This window comes from Equus asinus, chromosome 16 (assembly GCF_041296235.1).
Source record: "Equus asinus isolate D_3611 breed Donkey chromosome 16, EquAss-T2T_v2, whole genome shotgun sequence".
NCBI lineage: Eukaryota > Metazoa > Chordata > Mammalia > Perissodactyla > Equidae > Equus > Equus asinus.
The window spans coordinates 21,824,383-21,843,661 of NC_091805.1; the positions used below are offsets into that span (position 1 = coordinate 21,824,383).

General features: G+C 35.0%; 1 protein-coding gene across 1 annotated transcript in view; it reads right to left on the minus strand.

Moving 5' to 3' along the window:
• The window catches only part of COL24A1 (collagen type XXIV alpha 1 chain), a 355,376-nt gene that overhangs the window by 188,237 nt on the left and 147,860 nt on the right, over positions 1-19,279 (minus strand). Inside the window, exons 22-25 of the mRNA XM_044749176.2 lie at positions 18,093-18,146; positions 16,795-16,839; positions 14,246-14,299; positions 10,174-10,218 (exon numbers count right to left, since the gene is read on the minus strand). Of these exons, the coding sequence (XP_044605111.2) occupies positions 10,174-10,218; positions 14,246-14,299; positions 16,795-16,839; positions 18,093-18,146 (198 nt within the window). The remainder of the gene's footprint in view (positions 1-10,173; positions 10,219-14,245; positions 14,300-16,794; positions 16,840-18,092; positions 18,147-19,279) is intronic.

Sequence of the window (19,279 nt, forward strand, 5' to 3'; positions counted from 1 at the left end):
AGGATGAAAAATTCTTACAATCTATCTTCTGCAGGCCACTACAGACTCATCTCCCACTTATAATCTACTACGGCCCATCCCCCTAGCATTTTTGGAGGAGCTTATATCATCTAGGCCTTTCCTGGTTTTAGTGATCGTAAATTGATTTTATTTCTAAGGGTATAAGCAACACACCAGAGAAACATAGATTTTGTCACATAGAGTTTTTCCAAAACTCATTCATTTAAAAACCCCCAAAAAACTGAGCATATAATCTTTGTATCTCAGCAGCTAGTATCTTTCTACTTGGGACTGAAGAAGTGAAAAGGTTACATATTTATAAAAAGTTTTCTATAAAACACAAAGCTGGCTCTATTTGTGGTAAAAATACAATCCAGATTGTAGCTAATTGCTTTCCCTATAGCCAAAAGAAGAACATCAAAGGTTCCATATATCTTTTTGAACAAAAATGTTGTGATGCTCCCCCATCAGGCTGCTTTGTTGAACTGATGAAAAAAAACAGATGTTTCATAAACAGAAAATAAAGCGCAAATGGAAAATATCTCAACCTAATGGGAAATGTAAGTCTAATGACATTGTCTTAGAAATTTTTCCAAAGTAATGAAAGAAAAACTCACTAAAACTTAATATGTGGAAATCCTTTGACCCTTAAAATAGGACTTGAAAAAAACATGTATAACGTTTATAAAAATGTTTCTAGCGAACATGTGCACATAAAGAGTAGATTTCATTGTTTTTGGAAAATATTTGTTGGTAAGATTCTTAAGTGTTTGTTAAGGAAAAAAAAGATAAATTCCAGTGGAGTACGTTAGATATACACGTGGTCTACATATAAATGCAAATTAATTCCTTATGTTCACACTTAGTACACAAAATCAATGCATGGTAGCAACACAACCTCTTTGCTAGTTTGAATCTGTTCTCTGAGTTGAAGAAATCACATTTGCATTTAGTGATTTTTTTCATTAATAACAGAAGACTAATGAAGCAGAATTGCATATGGCAGATTCATTTAATAAAAACTGGTGTACCCCAGGTAAAGTATAACTTTCTAGAAAAGGAAAGGGCAAACTACAGCCTGTAGGCCAAATCCTGCCCACTGTCTCTTTTTATAAATAAAGTTTTATTGGAAACACAGCTAGACTCATTCACTTACAAATTGTCTATGACTGCTTTGCACTACGACAGCAGAGCTGAGCAGTTGTGACAGAGATCCTTTAGCCTGAAAACCCAAAATATACAATACTGGCCCTTTATAGAGAAGTCTGCTGACCCCTGTTCTGGAATGAATGTAACCCTTAAATTTCAAAATTTAGTACATTGGTTATGTAGATCTTAAATAATTAAAAAAAATAAGAACCACAAAGATTGTTCACTCGCCTTTCTCTCAGATTCTAATTCTGCATTCATCTTCTGTAAGCGTGGTAGTGCCAACAGGTAGCCCAAGGTGACACCTGTACCCTGGTCTCACCATTACTTCCATCAGTCCATCTTATTCTTTGAGATGAGCAAGTGATGTATTCTTCATCTTATAAATTCTGAGCATAAAAGCATCATTAGAAATCTTTGCTATTTTTACTGATGTGCAAATATCTAAATAACAATAAAATAGTGCACTAGTAACAAATGAAAATAATGTAGTTTCTATGAAAGTACAGCTTCAAGGGGAGTCCCTTAGCAGCCTCTTCCAATCAAAGTGCCACCCCCAGACTTCTTCTTATATAGAAATTTAGAGCTGCTCAAAAGCTCCTCAAAAGCTGACATCACCACTTCGTAGCATTCCTCCCTAAGAGAACAGTAATATGTTTTTAGCCAAACAAAACTGGAGTTTCTCTATAGACATGCACATCCTTACGGTAGTTGTCGAAACAATTTTTTACTTCTTTTTCTTATCTTATATAACAGGACTAATGTTTTGACAAAATTATTTGTAGAATTTTTTAGCCATTTACTAGATGGTAAATCATGTAAGGATCAAGCCTTATTTAGCTGTGTATCTAGCACATAGTAAGTGTTCAGTAAGTATCTTTCGAATGATAGAACAAATAAATGAAAATTAGTTTACCAGTGTCTTTCACTTTTGTTGGCTATAAGAAATCACAATATCCTTCCAGAACACAGAAATATAAGTACATGAAGAGAAACATGTGAGATACACGTACTTTTAGACAATTAATTTACTTCAAATCATAGGATAATAATCTTTAAACCTATTTGTATTCTGAATCTTAACGATCCAGGCTCAAATACAGAATTACATTGAGTGTGATTTTTAAAAATAATCTCTAGGAGTAAATCCTTAAAAACCAGGAACTAGGACATAATTACTTCTATCAATTCTAAAATAGGTAGAGTGACCAAGTTCATGTTTCCTTAGGAGGCTAACAAGCTCAGCACCCCAGGAAGTAAGCACACTAAATGTTCACATCTGAAAGAGGCTGACGTTATTGTTTTATATTTGGAAGCATAAAGTTCCATTTTAGTTTCTCTTTTATTTGATTCCTTTGAAGTAGTTTATTGCTATTCTAATTTGGGCAGTCTAAGAAGCTTTATTAGACTAAGAAGGGTACTCTTGTTTATTATTCTTTTTTTCTTCTCCTTCTCCCCAAAGCCCCCCAAGTACATAGTTGTATATTCTAGTTGTAGGTCCTTCTCGTTCTGCTATGTGAGATGCCGTCCCAGCATGGCCTGATGAGAGGTGCCAGGTCTGTGCCCAGGATCTGAACTGGTGAAACCCTGGGCCACGGAAGCAGAGCGTGCAAACTTAACCACTCAGCCACAGGGCCAGCCCCTGTTTATTACTCTTTAATATGATACATATGAAAAATACTGTGTTCCGTATATTACTCTATAAATGTTGGATCTTATTCTTTTTCCTAGAATATTTTACTTTTTAATAGTCACTAAATGCATATTTAATAAGGATAAAAGAAAAATATACTTAATATAAAAACAAAGTATGTCTCAAACATGTTTGGCTTTCAATAACTTCTGTGTTTTTAACTTGTAGCACAGCATCATGTGTATCATTCATTTTTCCCATAGATAGAAATTTTGACTTTTAGCTTTTATCTTAGGCATATGAATTTTTTTTCATTTTTGTTGGTTTCCCCTTAATAACCACTTACATGTAATTTAATCTTGGTCTACCTCTTATCACATTTAGTTTTGTGATATGAACAATATTCTGTAGTCTTCATTTTCCCATACTCCCTAACTTTCATAGCTGTAGAAAAAAAGTTCTGTAGGACCACATCTAACACAATATTTGTTATTATCCCAATAATTTACTTTGCTTTTTACAAAGAGATGTCATAAATGTCAAGAAAATAGTATATCTTATAGCTCAAAGGAGCTTCCATCTTGGTAAGCACGTCAACTGTTCCTAGAATTTGCTGACTCCATTTTCTTAGATAAATCTCTTGTGTCTGCAATTAAAAATTATTAGCATCATATGTATAAAGTAATAGTTTATCTTGGAGTTACCTGTACCTCGCTTACAAGGAATGATAGGTTTAGTAGAATTGTCTTTTTTAATTCACTTCCCTTCAATTTACTTGTAATTGCAACGTCATGAATCTTCTCTGTCCATATCCATTGATAGGTCCACACACTTTCTGTATCTTCATTTTTGATTTCACTCATTTATACTTATTTCTGATTTTCTTCACCATCATAGACTTAATACTATAGTGAAATTAATTCACTGTGGCTTCTTAATCAAATAAGAGATACTAGTTAGACATTTCAAACATGAGAAATGTCAAATACATGATCCTAAGACATAACAATTTTAACACATCCATCTTTTTGAGATGCTTCTCAAACTACAGTGTGGCACGTGGGTCCCCATAATCTCTAACTTCACAGAGTAATGACAGGACAATATATATTTGTTAAAAAGACAATTGGAAATGTTCACCTCATTGCTAAGAGGAAGCAGGGTGACATGGAGAAGTTAGCAATCACCCCTTTGCAATCCCAGCTCTGGTACTTCACTATCTGACCTTGGACAAGTTTCTTAACTTCTCTGAAACATGTTTCCTTTTGTATAAAATAGGAATAATTTTTATTTCCCTGGGTCTCTGTGAGAATTAAATGATATAATATATGTAAAGTATCTGGCATATCACAGATTTTCACGAAATGGTAGCTATTTTTATCATATTCAGGTAAACATCCTTCTCATGATGGAATGTATCATGGATATACACTTTGTATAACTTTCCATTCTCTGAGAAAAATTACCACTCCCTGCCACGTAGGAGATACATGACAGCTTTGAAAGCAGGAGGGGGTAGATTACCCTTTATAAGACAACGGTACTGAGGCTACAGAGGCCCTGCATAGGGGCAGTTGATAGAGTTTTACTTTGTTCTTCCTGTTTGGCTAAATGGTACCGTCCTGTCAGCTTCTGGGACTTTTTGTCAAGAAAATATGAGTCACTTTTTATGATTTAGATGGGTCCATCTAAAGCTGGCATTCTGCTCTTAATGAAAGGAAAAATGGACCTCATTGAACCAAATCAACTTGCATCAGGTTTGACAATAATATCATTGTAATGCTACCAGAGAACAGCAAAACTAACCACTGTATCAAATGAGGTTTTGTGTTGAGCATTTCTAAAATATTTGCTTCCAGATCTTTCAAAATCTGTGCTGATTGCATTTTAAATATGTTAAATTGTTTCACTGACTCTCAGAAACTAATAACATTTGACAATATTTTAAAATTTAATTGCCAGCTTGACTTAGGAGATTACAGGGTAAAATTTTATTTTGCCCTTTTCCAAATCTTTCTAACCACTGATTCCCAAGGATGCACTTCAAGTTTCCACTTAAAGACAGGACAAACTAAGTATTGCTTGACACAGAAAAGAATCTTGGAACTGGAAGCAGAAAATTCAGATTTGAAACCCAGATATTCTGTCTACTAGCTGTAGGAATTTGAACACACCACATAACTTCAATAAATTTCAGTTTCCTCACTTACAGAGTGGTAGTAAGACTTATCTTACAAAGGTTATTTCAAAATTAAATGAGATAATAGGTCTTCAATAAATAGATTTCCTTCCTTTTACTTCCTCCTCTGAATGAACTTGAATGAACTGGCCATAATTCACCTTAGAATCAGCCATCAGAAGCTCTATGATTCTAAAGGATTTGTACTGAGAAGTGGAATATCTGATTTTGAGGATTATCCATGACCCTTCCTCTTCCTCTTCCTCTTCCTTTCTGTCATCAGTCTTTTACTATACACTCGCACACCAGAGGGCAGGCAGAAAAACAGAAGACACAGTAGATTGCTTATGAAATCTTACTAAACTGATAAATTAAGGAAGAAATGAGGTGGAATCAAATGGTTGGGTTATATTTTAAGAGAGAAACCAATGTGGCCAGACTATAGGACAATCATAAGAACCTCTTCAAGTGGGCAGAAAAGTGGCAACTGAAACTTAATGTAATAAAGGACACTCTATGAAACAAAATCCAAATTTTATACTTAAAGTAAGAAAACAGAAAAGGATCTTAGGAGTGACTGCTGATTGTTTTCCAAAGACATCTCAGTTTCCTGCTATAGGAAAAAGCCTGCATGGTTTTGAGGAGAATCAACAATAAAGAAAACATAATAGAAGTTATTATCCTACTCATGGAGAAGGCTGTGGAGCTGTTGCCTCTAAAATATTTAGTCTAATTCTGTTTGCTCCAACTCCAGAAAGACATAATTAAACTGGAGGAGAGCCAGACAAAGGAAGCCAAATTGGCAGGTAAGAGGAAGACTGGAGAACATTAAAATTCTTAGAAAAGAGCTATAGATTCTCAGAATTGGAATTATCCTTAGACATCATATATACCAATCCTTTATGCTTCCAGAATATTCCTGATAAATCATAAATAATTTAGTTATCAAAGGCCTATTACACGCTGGAGACTAGAATCGTTCCCCTTTTTTGCAGACTATGTCCAAACTATCACCTCAGATATATTTCAAATACATCCACTTCTCTTATCTCCATTGCCATCCCCCTGGCCCAAGTCATCTTTCTCTCTCAGTTAGATTACTGCCATAGTGTCCTAACTGGCTACTCTCTTCTACTTCTGCTCCTCACAGCCATGTTCCAATTTCCCAATCCACTGCAACCAGAGTGACCTTAAAACACGAATTAAATCATGTCATTGGCTTACTTAGAATACTTCAATGATTTTCCATTTACATTAGGATCAAGTCCAAAGCAATGAACATGGCCCTGAATGACTTGGCCCCTATCTCCTGCACTAATGTCACTTCATGCTGCCTTTCCTTTGGCTCACCAAACTCTATCCACACTGGCTTTCTTTCAGTTCCTCAAAACAGCTAAACATTCTCCCACTTAGGACCATCACATACAGCAACCACCACCACCATTACAGCTAACATTTATCAGGTTTCTACTGTGACTGACTGTGCTAAGTGCTTTAAGTGTACAACCACGTTTAATCCTCACAAGAAACTCTACAAGGTAGTTATTTTCATTCTTTTACTGTTGAGAAAACACATAGAGAAATTAAGAAGTTTCTCTAAAGCAAGGTAAGTGGCAAAGGTTGCATGTTACACTGCATATTCCAGGAATGTTCTTTCTCTCCACTCTTCCCTAGCTAACTCATATCATTTTTTTTTTTTTTTTTGAGGAAGACTAGCCCTGAGCTAACTACTACCAATCCTTCTCTTTTTGCTGAGGAAGACTGGCCCTGAGCTAACATCCATGCCCGTCTTCCTCTACTTTATACATGGGATGCCTGCCACAGCATGGCTTGACAAGCGGTGCCATGTTTATACCTGGGATCTGAACTGGCGAACCCCGGGCCGCTGGGAAACGGAACGTGCGAACTTAACCGCTGCACCACCAGGCAGGCCCACTCATACCATTCTTTATGGTCACAATTCATGTCATTTCCTCAAAACAGTCTTCTCTCATCTCCTGCTCTAAATTTGGCACCCTTGTCATAGTCCCTTAAACTTTTCCTCTACAGAATGTATCACAGTTTATAATTGTATATTTCTTCATGTGATTATTTATTTAATGTCTGTCAAAACTCCAAGAGACTAAGTTTCATGAAGGCAGCGATCATATGTTCAATGAATGTGATTGAATATAAATATAAATACCTGCTGAATAAATGATTGAAGAAAGTCACCAAAACCTTCTAAGAATGATGTGTTGAGTTACTCTATGGAAGAGTCTGTTTCAGCCAGTGTCAGAAATTCTATTAAAATATTCTTGCCTACAAAAAAAATTCGTTCCCTTATAACGTCTACCCCTTACATGTCTGTTCCTCAATAACGTCTGTCTACTGATACTAATTCTGGTCTCTTGAAAAAAAAGTACATTCCTTTCTCTTTTACAGTTCTTCAATACTTTCATACTAGAAAGTTAAAGACAGAGAGGACTGGCAATTAAGGTGGGATAGTTCCAGATTTATTTGTAAAAAATAATGCTAGAATGAAGATGATGAGGGGGCATACTTGAAATTAGAGACATTTAGGGCACAATTATAGACATTAATTCTTTGCTTACAGTAGATGAATCTAAGAGGTATACACGCATGAAACATAGATGGGACTGCTGTGCTCTGGCACAAATTGACTTCTAATTAGTATAAATCTAGAAAGAAACAAATAAAACTGGAGGAGCTCCAGTTAAAGGCAATTAAATGACTGTACAAAAAGATTTGGAAAAGTAAAAATTAGCTATGTGATTACAATTAACCTTAGATATCCCAAAATTACACGACTGATGTCACGAAGTGCAACCATATCTTCCCATATCTCTTGAGAGTTTTGTTTTAACAGAACTCTGGATTAGAAGAACTATATTTCCAAGACTTTGAAATTAATAAGCTAAAACAGAAGCTGGGAATTATCAAGAGCCAAAAATATTCTTTAGGCATTTTATATATTTTAATTAACTCAATACAGCCATTGAGGTTTTTTAAAAGCCTCTATCTCCTATCCTTAATGAGAAAGATGGAATCTCAAAGTTGGTAACGTTCTTTTGTCTGAAAACTTATTGGATGCTTATAACCTCTCTACAACATCTAAGCCAAGTGGCTGTTCAACTAATATTTAAACATCCCCAGCTGTGTTAACAACTTGATGGGGGCGGGGGGGGGTATCCTTTCACAATGTATACGTGTATCAAATCATCATGTATACTTTAAATATCTTATCATTTTATTTGTCAATTATATCTCAGTAAAGCTGGGAAAAAAACCTCCCAGCATGGTAATACTGGCTTTTGAGATTTGGATTTTGAGTTAGAAGTCTGGGTTTAAATCTCAGTTCAGCAATTTATTAGCCATGTAACTTTGAACGTGTTATTTACTGTGCTTCAGTTTCCTTATTTCAAAAACTGGAATAGCAAGCTGCACCTTTTAAAATTGTTTAAGAAGTAAATGAAATGCCACAATATGAAACATCTCCTAGCATTATGCTTGGCAAATAGCAAATGATCAATAAATGTTAATTTCCCTCCAACAGAAATCCACTACCTGCCAAGACAGTCCATTTCCTCTTTGGACAGCACTGGTGATGGGTTCTGGCACTGTGTGGAACGAATCCAACACTATTAAGTAAATAACACTTTGTTGTTGTTAGTACCCTTGAGTCAATTCTGACTCCTAGGGACCCTATGTACAGCAGAGAGGAACCCTGCCTGGTCTTTTTGTGCCATCCTCTCACCCTCCGGTGCTATATTAGACAATACAATGCTCTGCTGCTATTCACAAGATTTTCACGGCCAATTTTTTTGGAAATGGGTGGCCAGGTCCTTCTTTCCAGTCTGTCTTAGTCTAGAAGCTCCATCATGGGTGACCCTGCTGCTATTTGAAATACTGGTGGCATAGCTTTCAGCATCACAGCAACACAGAGCCGCCACAGTATGACAACTGACAGACAGGTGGTGTGCTTCCCCGACTGGGAAACAAACCCAGGCCTCGACAGTGAGAGCGCTGAATCTTAACCACTAGACTACCAGGAAATAACACTTAGAAGCTTGATAAACAAGTGTTATTTTAAGAAAAGATGCTCTTTATTGGTATTTTAATTTTGGCTATTAATTATAATTTATATGTATTTCTTAAGCAATTTGTCACTCAGAAATGGCAGCATTTAACTTCTTTGAGTGACCTTAGAGAAATATGAGTAACAATTATATTTGATGAGAAATCTTGAATAATCTAATTGATATAAATACTCCATCGAAATTTCCCTTCTCAGTAAAAACAAGAACAAAAAGTTCGCGTTCTAGTGAAGTCAGCATTAATTGGCATGGTAATGATCTTTTAACACTAAATGAATCCTCTGTTTTTATTAATAATTAATGACAAAAAAAAAGGTATCTGAAATGTATTGCTGTTTTATTACAAGACCAGAAAATATAACTGTTTACTTAAGCTTATAAAACAAGTTTTTAGAAAATTTTACTTTTATTTAAGTTATAAGATAGGTTATAGGGAATTGAATTTGCTCATTTAACCCATTAAATGGTACCACTTGCTTTGTGACTCTTTGTAAACAAATTCACTTCCCTTGTGTTAATTTAAGTTACCACTTTATATATGTTATGCAGATTAATTTGTTAGAGAATATTTTAGCTGGCTCTCCCCATTGTAGAAAATAAATTTGCTTGTAAAATATCTAATTCAAATAAAACATGAAGCCTCCTACTTTCACAGTAATGTAAATTTAAATAAGTCAAATTTTTTTGAGGAAAGAAATTATAATATGCTTTCCAATTCATTAACCCTTGGTTTACTCCAATCTTTCAAAGCTAAGGAAAAATATCTTCAAACTATTAAACTATTTTACGGTTTGATAACTTGTAGCTTTTTAATACTGAAACATGTTAATGTCAAATTTAGATTGAAATGATCAGAACTAAAATTAAATCAAATATTAGAAACAGAAATGCTCTTGAGATCATAAAAATAACTTACATTGGACAAAAATATCAGTACTGTTTTCTCTCATTTCTCTTTTGTATAGGTTTTATTTGTCACACAAGTGTGTTTAAATTTGCAGTGGATAAGAATTTTGTATTCTGAATTTTATAAGCACAGATCATGGCTAACATGATTCCTAAAAATACTTACAAATGATTTAAAAAATGAAAATAAGAGTATAAAATAAGCTTACTGTTTCCCCAATCTTTCCAATGTTTCCTTGATCTCCTACTTCTCCCTGTTAGTAAAAAATGTAAAGTTGCAAAAATGATTATTTTTCAAACAAGATTACTCATGACATTACTTCTGTTTTTATTTTTAACGTAATTGTTTAGTCATAACTTAGAAAATGGCAAAGAAAATCTCAGTTATTCAAAAATGTTACAGTATTTCTATGCAATGCTGTCTTTCCTCTATTTTCATTCAAACAGTAATAATCTATTTTCTTAAGTTACTTTCTTCTATTTATGGCTTTTAATCACTTTTAAAACACTTTCACAAATCAAATTTTTTTTTTAAGATTGCCACCTGAGCTAACAATTGTTGCCAATCTTCTTTTTGTTTTCTTGCTTTTTCTCCCCAAATCCCCCCAGTACATAGTTGCACATTTTCAGTTGTCGGTCCTTCTAGTTGTGGCATGTGGGATGCTGCCTCAACGTGGCCTGATAGTGGTGCCATGTCCGCGCCTAGGATCTGAACCGGCCAAACCCTGGACCGCCGAAGTAGAGCGTGTGAACTTAACCACTCGGCCACGGGGCCAGCCCCACAAATCAAATTTTCAAAATAAAAATATTTATTGGGGTGTAATTTTAAAAGGCAGAGTGGTAGGCATTGTGGAGGATACTAAGAATAAAAATAAAGCCTTTGCCCACAGGGATGCTCTACTTGCTTCAGGAGCTAAGACATCTCATGATGCCGAGCAGAACAGAATACGTGCCACAGGTAGGTAATAACGGAGTTCACAGGAGAGCCACCCCATGGGCTGGTGCGGCTGGGGCTGACTTCACTGGAAAATAATGTACATTCATAACCCTAACCACAATTTTGCAGTCCCTAAAGGTCTGAAAAGCCAGTTTTTCACAACTCATTTGGTGGCAAACTTGACCTAATCTGAATTTATTTGGCAGCAATGCTTTAACTGATCTAGGTGAGCCTATTTATAGTCTTGATTTATTTTGATTAATCTGAATATCCTTACATTTCACCACAGAAATATTAACCTGTCTACTTATGGTGTGCTGTCCCATAGCCTGCTGGCAGTATTAAATAAAATACAGTACATGCACCATATTACTTTTTGAAAATCCAAACACTAACGATTTCAACTAATGGACTGTGAAATTATATTTGGGTTGGGCCCTGAAGAATAGGTGATAGCTACACTGGTGATGAGAAAGGACCAATTTTGGTGGCAAGGAATGGCATGAACAGAAGCTGAACAAAAGCGTAGATGAATGAAAGGTAGAAGATTAAGTTCAGGGTACCACGTATAGTTATTCTGACAGGAATGTACAGTAGACCCCCCCTTATCTGCAGGGGATTCATTCCAAGACCCCCAATGGATGCCTGAAACCGCAGATAGTCCTGAGCCCTATATATACCATGTTTTTTCCTATACAGATAAACAGACCTATGATAAAGTTTAATTTATAATTTAATTTATATATAATTTATAGATTAGGCACAGTAAGAGAGTAACAACAATAACTAATAATAAAATCGACCAATTATAAGAATATACTATAATGAAAGTTCTGTGACTGTGGTCTCTCTCTCTCTCACACATTTAATATTTTTGGACCGCAGCTGACTACGGGTAACAAACTACAGAAAGCAAAACTACAAATAAGGAAGGACTATGTATGATTAAATCACCAATTGCTGTCTAAAAATTAATAATTATATTGCAGTGTGTAGTAGTAAAATGTTAAACTGCACTGAACAATATTGCAGCCACTAATAACATATGGCTACTGAGCATTTGAAATTGGCTGGGCTGAACTGAACTGTGATGTAAGCATAAAATATACACTAGATTTCAACGACTTTGTACAAAAAAAGAATATAAAACATCTCATTAATAATTTTAATGTTGATTATATGTTGAAATGATATTTTGGTATGCTGGGTTAAAGAAAATATATTACTACAGTTAATCTCACCTGTTTCTTTTCAATTTTTTGCTGCGCTTCGCATCTGTGGTTCATATTATATACTCTATTGGATAGTGCTGATTTTTTTTTTTTTTAAAGATTTTATTTTTTCCTTTTTCTCCCCAAAGCCCCCCGGTACATAGTTGTATATTCTTCGTTGTGGGTCCTTCTAGTTGTGGCATGTGGGACGCTGCCTCAGCGTGGTTTGATGAGCAGTACCATGTCCACGCCCAGGATTCGAACCAACGGAACACTGGGCCACCTGCAGCGGAGCGCGCAAACTTAGCCACTCGGCCACGGGGCCAGCCCCTGGATAGCGCTGATTTTAAGCACTGAAACCTAATATTCATAATGAGTAATCAACTTGAAATAAACTTTCAAGGACTAAACAAAGTTTCTTTTCAATTTCTGTATGCATTTAGAGAAACAGTAAAGAATAAAGCGTTGCAGTAGGTTGTAAATCATAGTTTTTAACTGACAGTTCATTAGACAGCTTTTATAGAAAATCTGTGGTGGGATAATATATAGATGATTAATTTTATTATATTTTCTCCTCTTTACTCAATTGCCCTCTCAAATTCCTACAAGGGAGATGGACTCTGTGCTTTGTAGTCTTAGGGGAGGTCTGCATTAACAAGCAGAAAGCAGAAGTTGCTTGCACATTACCAGCATTCCTGCTTTAGTTTTCAGAGAGCCTGAAGATAGGAGAACTGTCCTTGAGGGCAACGAGAAAGAGAGAGAGAGAGAGAGAGAGAGAGAGAGAGAGATAGAGAGAAAGAGAGAGAGAGAGAGAGAAAGAGAGAGAGAGAGAGAGAGAGAGAGACTATTTTCCCAGGCCCGAGGAGAGAAGAGAGATCCTAGGGTTCTGTGAAAAGTGGTGGCCCTTAACCAATTCCCAAGTGCTCCCCCAGGAGTGCCAGTTTCCCCTAAAGAACTTCCCTCATCTCCTGGGTAACACAGAGGACACCTACATGCTGGTGTGATTCTGGGGAGGAGTCAGGATGTCAATAATCACTGAGATTCAGTTTCTTACCAGTTTGACTAGATGGTAGCTCATAGATGGATTTTTTAGAGCTATCTGGCAGTATGTAGACTAATCTCAGTAAAAGAGAATTAAGTCTTCTGTTTGTCAATACTGTGCTTTGATTTTCTGGGGGTTTTTGCATGTAACTTGAGGGTCAGGTATACTTATTCCCCCAGGATAACTGCAGCCACAGATAGACATGCTGATAAATTCAAAAATATTTTACCTCATATTTCTTTATTAATTGACCTTGAAAAGAGTTTGGCTTTTCCTTAGATTCCAGAGTTATAAAAATGATGAGTTTAACATAAATGATGAACTCTAGCTTTAGGAAATTTTGCAATAATGCTGTGATACTTTTTAATCTTTCACTAAATTTTAAATCTGTATAAATCATCAATTCTTCAAAGTTAATTTCTTTCAGACCTGAGTGCATACATATAAAGCTACTGCATTACTTTGTTGGTGTTACAAAAATCATACAAAACTTGGAAACAAGGCAAAAAAGTAGGTGACATATCTTTTCAACATCATAAAGGGGTGAAGGCCACCCAGTGACCATCCACGGAATGTACTTATTCAGACTCACTGTATACTACTGGCTAAAGGACCAGGACCCAGACTTAGTGAAGATATATATATATATATATATATATATATATGTGAGTGTCTGTGTGTAATTTTTTTTGATGGAGTTATATTGACATGTAGATTTCTGACCAGTGGAGCAGACAGCCCAAAAATTTACCGTTTATTGTCCTGCATCTAACCACAAACTTTAACATTTCTTTATTAAATTGAATATCTATTAAAATACAGATACAGACATAGCCATAGATATTTATAGATAGATGTAGATATAGATATACAGACATAGCCATACATATTTATAGATAGATGTAGATATAGATATAAAGATAAACAGCTTTTCATATGCTATTTGATGCAGTTTTAACATATTACTGGTTCCCTCATTAATGAGTTGAATAAAACCTTTGACATATGGTCATTTTATACTTTTATAAGAGCCATAATGTTATCTTTTTACAAATTATACATTATAATGGTAATAAAGTCAGCTGCTTTACCTTTAAGCCTTCTGGTCCTGGTTCACCCGCATACCCCTTTTGACCTGGTTTTCCCTAGAAGAGAACAGAAAAAAAGAGATATGTTTAATCATTCTCATTTTTGAAAGTTTCCTAAGATTCAGGAAATTGAGACTATTCTATGAGATGAAACACTCAAAAATTATTTGATAAATGGATTTTATCATACTCATTAACCATTTACCCTATGATGTTTGTCTACTATGTGCAATAATTACAATGTTTTAAGCATGCTGAGGAGGGATGTGAGATCATGGAGAGAAGGAATAATAGAATGGTGGTAGGATCAATAGATTGAAATTCCTACCAGGACTGTTAGATTTCATCACAAGAGACAATGTCTTAGGAAGAAAGGGGATGATGGCTGGGAAGTGAGAAGTTTGAAATTGAACATAAGGAGAGGCTGCTGTCACTGGTAATGACAAGGTAAAGGGTAGGACCACAACAGTTAGTAGTGGAAGAGAGTAGAGGATAAGATCACTGGAGGACAGAAAGTTAACATCCTGGATATTGGGTGGACTAATCCATAGTACATGGTTTCTAATATCAAACAACTTATACCTCACTACACAAGATTTGCTTAAGGAGATTAATATGCCTCAACCAATGTGTGTGACAAATTCATATCTAGGAGTAGTGCAAGTGTGGCGAGAGATTGCTAAATAGAACACTAATTTATAATATCTACTAGGCATTACAGGTTTGGATTTTATTATTCCTGTCCATTAACAAATACTCTCATATTTTCCTTTCTTAAAACAAAATAAAACGAAACAACCCTCTATTTCTCATTCTGTTTTGACTACATATAAAAACTGCAGCAACTTAAAATTATATTTAGGACTTTCACCCAAAAAGTTGTTCTAATTTTTCCCTCTATCTTGCTTGAAATTATCTAGTGGTTTCCTACCAAGAACAACAAAGAATAAAAAATCATCCCATTATTGTTAAATGTCAGTTGCTCCTAATCAATTTGCACATATAGAAGAAATACAGTTGCATCTAAATTATTAGATTTGTCTATAATTACAAAAAATTTTAATAATACGTTTTATTCACACTGTTGGAAAAAGCCTTAGTAAGAATATTTCTTTCATCTTTAATAATGCAATATTCCTCAGGAACTGCAGTATATTAGAAATTATTATACATCATATCTACATTATGGAAAGAATCTCACTGGAATCTGATATCAGCACATTCATAACCTCTTTGAAATCAAGCAATTCAGAGCATAAGTACTGGAGTCATCGTTTCTGGTCCTGTTTAAGTTCTGTCAGACTAGGTTTATGTTGAGCATGTTATGCTTGAGCACATAATATTAAAGCCTTATTTTTATGCCTAAAAAATATGGACAATATCTTGCAGGGTTATTTTCAGGATTAGAGATGATTCATGTGACATACTAACAGCAATACTAGCCCTAAATTGATCTTCAACCAATAGTGGCAGCAATAATAACAAATGTTAAGACTGAGTAGGCAAGAAATGAACGTGGTTCTCCTGTTTTCTAGAAAAGTAAATTTTAAATAAGATCAATTATACTGGGCTCGTATAACAATAGTGTTTCTGTTATATAACTCACCTCACAAAAAATGAAATAAAAATTCTTCTTTCTCTTTCAATGGGATAGTAGCAGTACATGTGCTATGAGGTAGAGGTGCGAAAGAAAGAATTATTGTCTCCTTAAATGTAAAAATGTTTTAAGAACCTGTATGTTATGATGGCCTCAAGAAAAAAGAATGAAATGTATTTCATGTGACTCTAATAATGCCTCTTAAAATGAATGTGATGCACACACCTTCATTACTTCATGATAATGTAAACTTTTGGGCACGCATACCCAAATTCTTAAATAATTCATTTTCAAGATTTGAAAACAAGTAATTCACATATTACCACAGAATATTATCTGAAGACAAAATTTGGCAGAATTTTGTATTTGGCAGAAAATACATCTTATTAGCTTCCCATAATTTTACTGACACACTTAGAAATTCCCAGAATTTTACTAAAATGGCTAAGGTATTTAGCTTCCTATTACATTTTGAGAAACTTTATAAATAATTTGCACAAATTACTAAAACCATAAGACTACTGAAGGAACAAGTAAATTAGTAAGCATAATATCATTTAAAATATCCCTAGAAAATTCCAGTTATAGGCCTATTTTATCTGAAGGGATTGTATGGCTATAGTTTGTTCTTGTTTCTGGTTTTGGTTTTTTTGCTGAGGAAGATTAGCCCTGAGCTAACATCTGAGCCAATCTCCCTCTACTTTATACGTGGCTCACTGCCATAGTGTGGCTGACGAGTGCTGTAGGTCCATGCCTGGGATCTGAACCCACGAACCCAGGCCACCAAAGCAGAGTGCGCCAAACTTTAACCACTGTGCCGTGGGGCCGGCCTATATAGTTTGTTTTAATTTTTGTCTTTTGCTATAACTTAAAATTTGGTGCTATTAAAAAACATTTACAGAACAGTAGTTTTATTAAGGAAGCAGTTTTTAAAAATTATTTGTATGATACCTACTCTTGGCCCCAGCTCTCCAAAGGGTCCAATTGGTCCTTCTTCTCCCTTAAAAGAAAATATCAGAACATATCATGGCCTGAAATAAGTATTTAAAATTGTAAACCCTTATGCTCTCTATTTATTCTGAAATCTGAAGCTCATTCTGAGATAAGATGAAAATAATGCTGTGATTTTCTTGTATTTTAGAACTGTGTCACCCCATGATATTTTACTTTTTTGTGTGACAACCCCACATCTACTGTAAGGAGGACATGTACTATTGGGTATTTTAAAATTGGTAGATGATACAGATTACATACAGACAATTGAGAGTGAATAAGAGTGAAACCGACTAGGGTATCACACAATCAGGATTAGGAATCACCGAGACCATGAATTAAGGATAACCTTTACCTTCTTGGGCTTAATATATCTCTGACACAGAGAGGAACTCAATAAAGTTCTTGATAGATGGAAATCAAAACACATTGGTATATTAAACAATTACTGGTACAGAGCATGTTTGCTCTTGGGAGATTTTGATACTTCATTCCCTCAACAAATATGTTTTTGAGTCTTAGTTCTGTCTTAAGCCTTAGAGATACAAAAGTATATCAGATCCTACCCAAACGGGGCTTAATGTCTAGAGTTTCTTGACTAATTTACAAGTCCAATATTCTTGGTATCAAATCAGTGATATTGCTTATAAAATATGAAATCTTGTGCATTCTTCTAAGGATCAAAACTGTATGGATGGATAAGAGAATAGTAGAAAGTAGAAAAAATAAAGAATTTTTATACATCATTCTTTAAGAAAATTTAAAAGTAATATTTTTACTCTATTTATTGACATATTTTCTAAATATGCTGTTTTTCACCTTTAAAGGTTGATGTTACCACATCTGAACAACATATACAGACCTCTCTAGAATCACATATTTCATTCTATTTATTTGATTAATGAACGTTTTGCTCAATTCACAATTCAATTAAAATATAATTTATTCGGTCATAAATATAAAGTAGACACAAATAGTAAATACAAATTCTAGTGCATCTGATGAAGATTCTAGGCTCAGGTCCCTCATTCCATGGAGACCACTGATCAAAATCTCCAAAAGCATTCAGAACACTGCAAAATGATTCCAAATCCCATTCCACAACTGTCAGCAGGAAATGGTAATTTGAAACCCTCTATGGAAAGAACTGTCCACACTAAGGCAGTATTTTCTTTAAGCAAAAACTAAATTCCCACAAAAAATAAAAAGGGAAAATTTGAACGAAAAAAATTGCTGACTGGATATTGATTTCCTTCATACCTGAGTTCCTTTGAGACCGGGAGGACCAGGAGGCCCTCTATTTCCAAGGAGGCCCTACAAAAGCAACACAAGCATGTATGGTAAAAACTTCAGCTCAATTAACATTGTTTCAGTCGGCATTAATCTGGACATGGGCAACACTACCTGGTACCATTCATTTCCCATTAGGAAGTTATCAAAATAGGGTGGGTGGGTAGGCGAGCAGAAAACTACAGGGCATCCAAAAGCTGGGAAACAGGATAAATGTATCTTTAAACAGGGTGTTAGTGTTCAAATAACCTGCTCAGTATGTTACTCTTCAACAAGACACTTTTTCAGAAAAAGTACTTCTAAATTTAAAGCAATGAGTTCAGTTGTTAATCTGATAACAGTACAATAAATACATAATAGAGCGTCCACCAATCTGCAAACAGATGGAGGGCATACATAGAGTTATACCCTCTCTTCAGAGACTAGCGCGGTCGGGAACACGTCAGTTGTACTAAATGTTCTTCAACTTATTTCCCTTCTTGGTACAAGCAGGTAAAAAGAGAGGGCAATTTTCAGAAGAAAGTACCAATCTGAACATGATTAAGAATTTCGAGATTAAGAGAAGTCTTTTGTTAAACGGCATGTTGTTAAAAATTACATGCTCACTGAACAAAAATTCATGGAAGTAACTAAAAAAAATCTTCCTATTTCAGAAAATACCCTACAATATCTACTCAAGATGGCAACACTTTTGTTCCTCAGTTCTGTTCTCCCAACTATGCAATGTGCCAGCAAAGTGTTAAGTAAATCTCTTTTAAGAACTACCTTTTGCATTATTGGTTTTAGTTTTATCTAATTTTTAACCATGGTAAATAACTATGCCAAATAGCAAAACTACCCAGATGACTTTGAACTTTACTTTTGGAATGCAGTGGAGTGACAAACTGCATGACAATCCTTCCTTCATGTTATATCTTGCTCTCTCATTGCTTTGTTCTAACAAAACCAAAAAATAAAAAACTCGGTCAGTTTAAAAGTCAGTAATATATTATCACAGGTTTATTATGTACACAGCACCACTCAAGAAACTGCATTGCTTTAGGCAATAACTTAACATTTTTGCTCAGCTTTCTTATTTTTAGTGGGAAGAGACGGATTAGATTATTGAAATGGGCATATGTTGTTTTACGCAAGTCCAAAATACGTTCATCTTTTTT